This window comes from Ostrinia furnacalis, unplaced genomic scaffold, assembly GCF_004193835.3.
Source record: "Ostrinia furnacalis isolate ACB-3 unplaced genomic scaffold, ASM419383v2 OfSCF0195, whole genome shotgun sequence".
NCBI classification, from domain to species: domain Eukaryota; kingdom Metazoa; phylum Arthropoda; class Insecta; order Lepidoptera; family Crambidae; genus Ostrinia; species Ostrinia furnacalis.
In genome coordinates this window covers 117,380-126,777 of record NW_021130434.1, presented here as the reverse complement: position 1 = coordinate 126,777, position 9,398 = coordinate 117,380, and the positions used below count along the sequence as shown (strand labels likewise).

The 9,398-nt window shown below is 35.7% G+C and overlaps 1 protein-coding gene across 1 annotated transcript; it reads left to right on the top strand.

Annotated features, from left to right (window-relative positions):
* Positions 1 to 4,668: 4,668 nt before the first annotated feature.
* On the top strand, positions 4,669 to 8,171 carry LOC114355004 (uncharacterized). The gene is made up of 2 exons (XM_028307653.1): positions 4,669 to 4,841; positions 7,699 to 8,171. Exons 1-2 carry the CDS (start codon positions 4,769 to 4,771, stop codon positions 7,929 to 7,931), a joined length of 306 nt encoding a protein of 101 aa, XP_028163454.1. The 5' UTR covers positions 4,669 to 4,768; the 3' UTR covers positions 7,932 to 8,171.
* The last annotated feature ends 1,227 nt before the right edge of the window (positions 8,172 to 9,398 follow it).

Genomic DNA, 9,398 nt, shown 5'->3' with positions numbered 1-9,398 from the left:
ATGGACTACGTCCTCAGCACAGCTTGTGTGTACCTAGATAGGTAAACATGCTTATATACGTGTTTCNGTATATACGTGTTTCGAAATACTTATGAGTGTGTATTATACATTGTAACAGTTTTGCTACTAACGCTCGTATTCACAAACGACTCTTGCTTAAGTGAAACAGAAAATCGAACGCACAGCGTTGAATAGAGCTCTGTGATTGGTTCGTGTGTCACCCTGTGCATCCACGCGCACTGTGAGACCTCATAGTAATGTTTGTGAATTCGGGCGTATGTGTTTATTGTACCTGTGGACTGTAGAAGTCCATAAATAGTATTATATTTACCAATACATGTCGTAGATATTAAATTACTAGCGGCCGCCCGCGACTTCGTTCGCGTGAACCCCGTTTTACCCCCTTAGGGAAGAAGTTTCGAGTTTTTTTAGGGGTTTCCCGGTAATTAATCGAACTTTTATCGCCGTAAAAACCATCCTTGGACTTCAACAAACATTTAAAAAAAAGAATTGGTAAAATTAGTCTAGGCGTTGTTGAGTTATGCGCTTACCAACACATTTTGCGATTCATTTTTATATTATAGATGTTATTATAATTAGTCAATGTATGAAATTTGATTTCATGTGTTTAAAGTTTTAAAAGAACGTTATTGGTGTGAAATATTTGTTTTTTTGTGTATTCATATTACATATTAATATATTAAATTAGTTGATTTAAATGCCTTTCATTATTATGATCACAAAAAATACATATTAAAGAATAGGTATAAGTGGGTACCTATTTAAAATTGCTATCGGGTTCGTATCAGACATGCATCATCAATATTTTTTTTATTTCAAAACGAGATTATTACCATCTCTCTTTTCCACCACTGCAACTCCTATGTAGCCAGGATTTACGGCATCTGACATCTTATTTTATTTCATAAGATGTCAGAATTTCAGCACATGTCAAGGCAACTTTTCTTATACAGGATAAAAACGATAAGTGATCTCCCTCGATTATTTCTAAACTATACAAGATATCAAAAAACTAGTTACTGATTCTGAAAGTGATTCATGGAATGAAATGAAACGGTATCAATAATAGGTTACAGAATAAACTGATTCTATCCGAAAACTCAATATTTCCAGCTTCCATACTAATTTAACGCCTGATACTATTAACTTTTCTTATTTTATCAACTAAAGACCTTCTTTGCTTTGCTTGCAATCTGAACTCAGCATTATTCTTTTTAAGAAATAAAAACAGGTTCTTCCCGCGACTTATTACCAGATCGTCGGTACACCTAGTAGAAGACCTGCCCACGCTACGTCTTCCAGACCGTGGTCGCCACTCGAGAACTTTTCTGCCCCAACGGCCATCGTCTCTACGAGCTATGTGCCCCGCCCACTGCATACTTGCATTTATAAGCAGTTTTCTATTTACAGGTGTACCAGCAAAGTACATAACATCGCGGCAAGGCTCTCAGATCCTTCTGTACAATGGGTATAAGTACTACAAGAAGATAGATACTAGAAAAGCGTATAGAACAGGGAAGACCAAGTGGATTTGCACGAAGAACACGCATTTCAAGTGCAACGCGCGACTCTTCACTTCTGAGGACCACATTGTGGAAATCAAGGACTTTCATAATCATAGCAGTTAAAATTTGAAGCTACGATATCATCATCATCTCAGCCACAGCACGTCCACTGCTGAACATAGGCCTCCCCCAATGCTTTCCATGTTGCCCGGTTGGTAGCGACCTGTGTCCAGCGCTTTACTGCTACCTTTATGGTCGTCTGTAAGCTACGATAGCCAAACAGTAAATAAACAAGTAAATAAATATCCTTGGACATTTTATACTGCGTCTCTAGTCCCAAAGCAAAGGAAGGATCCGACTTGAGATCAGAAGAACGCGGGTTTGAACTTCGTTGCCGCTTGACTATTTTCTCTTTAGGAGGGGTTACAAATTGTATTTCTAATTATGATGAACTTTTTTGTATACCTGAAATAACTTTTTAGTTATTTTGGCGATTAGTAAACAAAAAGTTAGCCAAAGTCGTCCAAGTCTAGAAAGAGACTTAAATAAAAAGACATATCTTTTTTTGACACGGATTTAATCAAAATAACCAAAAAGTTATTCCTGGTATACAAAAAAGTTCTCATAGTAAGAAATACAAAAGCGAAATTTCAAATAAAATAAATCAAGCAAGTTGTTTTAACATGTATTTTAATTAAAATACCAGATAAATATAATTAAAATTCCATCGAAACCAATTCTACTGTAGCGGAGTTATGGGCTGACACTGTATAGGTTTGTTGTTGACACGACAAGAAGAATAACTCCAGCCGTACAAATTATGGTAATATTTTGTTTCATTTTAGGTAAACCCGCGTATAAACGTATAGCCGCCTCCTTCAAAATCTCACGCAAGGGAAACCGAAACATATTCTACGAGGGGTATACGTTTTACAGAAAGAAAGATGCAAGGAAACGCGATATGAGAGAGAAGTGGGTTTGCAGTTTTCGCAATTGTAACGCGAGACTTTTTACGTTTAATGACTATATTGTCGAAATTAAAGAGGAACACTGTCATGATTGATGATTTATCATCATCATCATCATCATATCAGCCAAAGGACGTTCTCTGCTGAACACAGGCCTCCCCCAATGATTTCTTTAATGACAGGTTGGTAGCGGCCTGCATCCACTTCCTGCTACCTTTATGGAGGTCGTCGGTCCGCCTTGTGGGTGGGTGATTCATCAATGGAGGATTTTATGGAAGAAAAGAAAAAAATAGTTTATTCAGAGAAAAATAAAATGAATACAATGTAAAAATGAGTATCACTGAAAAGGCACACACTTAGCACTTAGCCAAAAATACATACAGTCGAACATAGAACCTCCTCTTTGGTGCCTCGAGTAATACTCGTAAAAGTGATAATGTAAATGTAAATGTAATGTAACAGTAATATTCACTTTATTATGGCGCAAGTACACTATGCGACAAATTTATCCAAGTCGAAGCGCTAGCGCACTCTGAAGTATGGGCGACACACGCGAGGAGGAAGGAGAAAGTAACCGAGATGGTGTTCACACTAACGTCTTGGCTAATTTCCCGCATAGTGTACTTGCGCCATAATAAAGTGGATATTACGTGTTCTAGTCTCATGCCATGAGTATTTTGGTTACAATAAAATTGTTTAACTGTTTTAGTCATAAGTATTGTTTGTGTTTATTTGAATAAAAGATTTGATTTTTCATAATTCACACATTTTTACATTTATTTCATTTTTTTTATTATGTTAAAAAATATGTTACTATTATCTTTTTAATTTTTTTATGTAGGCATTTACTTTCTACGTACATTCTAAGTAAATAATATGGTTTATTGGACTAATGTCCGTTTTCACCATCAATCCCTAATTTTTAAGTGACCCCTATGAAATCAAAATTCCTGTTATGTGAACCATAGGAGTCACTTAAAAATTAGGGATTGATGTCGAAAACGGGCATAAGATTCTCACAAGCTTCTGAACATTTTAATTTTTAATCAATAGTTAAAATGTTTTTACTGTATTGTTCAGAAAACGATGTTAACAAATTGTGTTATGAAATTGAATAGTAGTTCCTTCTTGTTTGTTTCTTTAATCAAAATATATAAAAGGAGAAACTGACTGACTGACATATAAACGCACAGCCTAAACGGCTAAACGTAGGCACTTGAAATTTGGAAGGGACGTAGCTTAGGTACCGTAGAGGTGCACTAAGAAAGGAATTCCCGAAATTCCCACGGAAACGAGCCCCTCAGCGGGTAAAACGGGATCCATGCGTACGAAATTATTTTCGAATATTAACTTGATTCTTTTTTACAGCTGTATTCGTGACGTCACGGAAAGGCAAAAGCCTGATCAGTCTTGGTGGCTACACCTACTACTACAAGAGAAAGCGTTTTGAAGAGGTCAAGAAGAGGTGGGTCTGTTCCACCAACTTCCATAGAGGATGCAAAGCTGTCATCTACACTATCCAGGATATAATAGTAGCTGCGAAGAAGGAACACAACCATGGCCCGAACTCTCGTTATTAAGTTATATTTAAAAAAATTCTGAAATGCTGCTCTAGTTTTCCTAGGGTAGAGTTTCCCTAGGGAGTTTCCCTAGCGTAGAGTTTCCCTGGGGTGGAGTTTCTCTAGGGTAGAGTTTCCCTAGGGTAGAGTTTCCCTAGGGTAGAGTTTCCCTAGGGTAGAGTTTCCCTTGGGTACAGTTTCCCTACGGTAGAGTTTCCCTGCGGTAGAGTTCCCCTATGGTAATATTACCATACGGTAGTTTCCCTAGGGTAGAGTTTCCGTATGGAGAGTTTCGCTCGTCATCGATACTGGAGTGACCCAGGCAGTTTTAGAATTTCATACATATTTGTCTTTTACATAATCTTTGACTTTACCTAATCTATTATAATAAATAACATTGTAATTATTAATTAGGCCATAAGTTCTGTGATAATTGTACATATAATATTATATTACTGATACGTAATTGATGTTTATTATTAACCTTATAAAATCTACCATCAAAGCCTAATTATTTTCTGCGTCATCTAGTTAAGTACTTCTTAGTTTGTATTAGAAATAAAGAAAGAAAAAAAAGGCAACTCCAAATTACATTAACCTTTTTGATTTAAGCAAAATACGTGGTGAAAACACAAGAGGGGAACAACGTCATAAGTCTTGGAGGATATTCGTACTACAGAGAAAAGTCTGGAAAAGAAAGACAGACTCGCAAAAGATGGGTGTGCGCCACACACCATGGTCGCGGCTGCCGTGGTATGATGTACACGGTGAAAGAAAACATTGTGGGGGTAAGGGAAACCCATAACCACGATTACGTCAACGAGTGCTTTGTTAGGATTGTGTTCAACCGTAGACGTGGTATTTATGTACCGCCATAAATTAGTATTTGAATGGGCACAATTTTATATTTTTTTAATTGTTTTTGGGCCTATTATGGTTCAAAATGAGGGTTATTCACCCATTCGACAACAGAGACACAAGTGTGTCCAGTTGGCGAAACTCACAACTCGGATCACTTAGGCTCGGCGGACACTACTGTGTGGGCGACTCGACACTATACAAAAAGTGGTGTGTGTGCGGCGCGTCTATACAAAATATATTAAAAAGTGTGTTAAGACGCCGTCGCTGGCCACCGGTGGCTGTGGTCGGTGGCCCATTTGCGCCAACACTCATTATTTCGCATAGTGTGGACACACTTGACGATGACGAATTAATTTTGAGTTTCACCAACTGGACACACGTGTGTCCAGTCTCTTGTGTCGAGTTGCTGAATAACCCCAAAAAGTGGGTGCAATATTCTAGTAAGTTTAAAATTTGGTAAGAATGTCTACCGTCAATTAATATTTTTTAAATAAGATTTTACTAGTGATTCTCGTAATTATTATAAACATTTTGAGGCATTATTATGAAATGGCACCCAAGGTTTTATAGCTTTAATCTTTTTTGAAAGTAGATTTATATTATAAAGCCAATTCGAAGGCGTTTCGTCCATTTTTATTCAAATCCAGTCTTGATTCTGTCCTTGAATTGAACGTCATTCTGTCCTTAAGTACTAAAATATTAATAAGTTTTATCGCAATTATCATAATACATATCTAGTCGTCTACTTTATAATCAATTTTGATCTCTTAAAAATGTGATTCTAAACATTATAGGAATACAAATTGTGCCAATGTCCAATTTAGGACATAATTTTGAAATATCTATACTTACTCGTATTTATTGGGATTATTGCATTTATAAAATTTGTAAAATTGTTCGTGGGTTTAACACTAGAAGTGCCGAAGATTACGACCCCCCTAAAAGCGCCGCTGGGTCAATTTTGTCCCAGCATGTATTTTGTAACATTTTTTAGTTTCAGGCATGAATATTATGGTTAAAACTATTTGTAGTATCCTTAAAAAAAGGTTTATCTATGTGGTTAAAACAATATGTACTTATTTCTTTAAAAATATAATGTATTCGATTTTAATTTGGAATTATTAAAATTTAGATATTTTTGGTTTCATCTAAAAATAGTCACATATTACGTGGTGGTATACTGTAATAAAATCATGAAATTACTACTTTAACTTGTCATTATTATTTTTAAAGAAAAAATAAATATCTTAAAAATAATAGTGCACATTTTGAACAAAGTTTTTTTTTATGGTTTTTTGTCTATCTGGTGTACTATGTGTTTAGGAATTTCTATAGGTATGGTTATTTTTCTGTTATCTGTACATAAACAATGCAGTTTTTGACGATTACAATGAAAAGTATGTACGTTTAATCTTCAAAATTTTATAAGTCAAACATTTTAAAAATGTATCAAATCATACAATGTATGAACTGGCTTATGTCTAGAGGCCATCTTCCTACTAATATTATCAGTGTAAAAGTTAATAAATATTGATGAATTGAAGGATGGATGGACTGATGAATGGATAGGATGGATGAATAGGTGGATATATGCCTGGAACATGAACTAAGTGAGTATGGATTCATGGTTAGATCGATGGATGTTTTTTCACTCTTTTACGCAAAAAATACTAAGCCGATCTTAATAAAACTTTGCAATTTTATTGTTAATACTTCAGAATAACATAAAATAGGCTATAATTTAGAATAATGTTCAGTTATTTGGTCAAAAATCAACGATAAGTGTCAAGAAATTAGGTCTTTCTATGATTGACTTAATTTCTCACAGGTGAAGTCACAGGCAAAAACTAGTACAATATATTTACATTTCTGCATTGTCACGAGTTACCTAAACTCTCCTCACCTCTCCACTTTCGTATCTCCTCGAAACAAGGACTCTTCATCGAATTATTGTGGCAAATACCAGGGTGGGACAAAATTGACCCAGTGGCGCTTCTAGGTAAAACCGATTTAAAAAAAAAATCAATTAATGTTATATTATCAAAAACATTAAAAAATGATAAAATTCAATAAATCAGAAAAAGTCAAAAAGTTTCATGGACTTTCGTTAAAAAATAAAAAAGTTAGAGCTGATCAAACTCGCTAGTGGGACAAAAATGGGACGGCGGCCTTTCTAGTGTTAATTCCCATCTGAGACAATCAATGATTTCAAATGAAAAGTCGCTTTTGATTAGTAGTTTTTAGGATTTGACTCGTAGTGTACAATTTTTGAACTATGTATACAACTTAATATTATAGACAGTAATATTGCTGAGCGAATGTATTTATTTTTATCGTGTGTAGCTTAATACCCATCTTTTAATCAGGTACAGTCGACAGCAGATATTATTATACTTTTGTGTTGAAAAATAGTTGAATAGATAAATTCTATATACAGTGACATAGCTTGATGTCTCGTACATATGCATGTATGAACATGAATAGTCACCCCTATCCTATAACGTGGTGAATAGAGGCATATTTGGCTGTCTGTTATGACGCATTTTAATTCAGAAAATTCAGCTAAGCTAATTAACTTTGACTTTGAACTGCCAAAGTTACAAAATGGCCAATTTTTCAATTAAATTTTAACCTTTTACAACGACTAAATAAAACTCAAAAGATATTGAGAAAATTCGCCAATTTGTACATAGATTCATGTACTGTCGACTGTGCGCGATCGTATATGTTTTTTCCCCATTCCATGTCTATCTATATTTTTAATACCTAATTACTTGTTTTCAGCCTTCTTCGTCATGTCTCAAAGAGGGAACAACCTTATAAGTCTTGAAGGCTACACTTACTACCACAAGAGGAACGAGCGAGACAAAAACCAAAAGAAAAAGAGATGGGTATGTTCCACCCACTTCTGTCGGGGCTGTCGAGCGGTGCTGTACACGGTTGATGACGTCATTGTTACGGCGAAGAAGGACCATAACCATGAACCTACTTTGAATAACTTTAGGATCCCATTATAGGGGCTATTGAAGATATTTTATATACTAGTCTTTATTATTATTATTACCTAGGTATGAATTTTAATCCGTTTATTACGTTTCTTTCTGTGATGGGAAGAACTTCACGCAAGCAAATCCGCAAGAAGACTATACGAGTAGGAAGTTTGTATTTTGTATTATGGAAATTACATAAATCACTGGGAAATTGTCTGTACTTAATACTACGAGAAATTGCAGTGAAATTATCAATGAAAGGTCATAATACGGTCTATTTACCATATTTTACTTTCAATGAAGATTATATCAAAATTTTCGATTTTGAGTTTTATTTCGAATGTATTGAAACTTTGGTTGAACCTTTGCTTTCTTTTTATTTGAACCCTTTGGGTCGATGCCTGAAAAACAATCTTTTGATCTCAAAAACATTACATATTTGTCTTTTTATACAAAAATGAGAGTTTTAAAGACATTCCCATATTTATTAATTTAACCTCCTGTGCCGCTCGCATACCTCAGGCACTGACTCATTAAACCAGATTAAATACAAATGAGTAGGTTATCTTCATAGAAACATGTACACCTCTTCATCTTCATCTTCATAGTTTGTAACTATGTGAGCGCGCCAATACGTATGCGGCGCGCACGCACACACTGACAAAATTTAACGTGGATTATCTGGGAGTTGCGCCGAATTGGCGCGCTCATATACAAACTGCGCTCGGTGCGTTTATATGAAGATAACCTAAAGTGCTTGTAGCTTAGTAGCACACTGATAGTAATTACAAAATTTGAGCAATCTACCTACCCAAAAGAGAAGTCATAAGCCCTTTTACAGATTCTACTTTTTTTTTTGTTTCTTTACAGATTTGAAACCAATCTTCGGCACTTCCACGCAAGGGAATCCGATCATAATACTGGATGGATACCGCTTCCGATTGAAACGGGATTCCAGGATAATCCACAGCGAAAACGACAGATGGGTGTGTTCCACCATGAAGCTAGGGTGTAAAGCCAAATTGACTACGGTGAACAACGTCATAGTGTCATATGACGCTGTCCACAACCATCCCAGAAATCGGAAACTGGGCAGAAAAAGAAAACCTGTGGAAGAAGATTCCGAATCTAATTGACTGTTGTAATTTAGAAGTTTAAAGGTCATAGCAAACTTATCAACTTGGAAAGGGATAGTCAAAGTCAAAATATCTTTATTTGTTTAGACTAATAAATAGTACTTACAAATCGTCAAATATTTTGCTCTTAAGGAGCCTCTACATGTCTCATAATCTTTTTACCCTACCAGCGCTTCGAGACCAACATTTGGCAAGTGCTGAGAAGAAGCGCCGCTATAAACTCAGTCACCACTGTCTGCCGGTAAATAAATAAATAAATAAATAAAGGATCAACACCGTATCGCCATTCGCGAGCTGTCATCGCCTTTCGGGGGCTGTCAACCGCGGGGCGAGGCGTTTACGTTACGTACGGTGCGGA

Excerpts from the sequence above, each read along its gene's own strand:
- LOC114355004 (XM_028307653.1), top strand. The coding sequence starts at position 4,769 with ATGGGTGTGCGCCACACACCATGGTCGCGGCTGCCGTGGTATGATGTA. Across the intron at positions 4,842-7,698 it reads TGAAAGAAAACATTGTGGGG|CCTTCTTCGTCATGTCTCAA; the intron begins GTAAGGGAAACC and ends ACTTGTTTTCAG.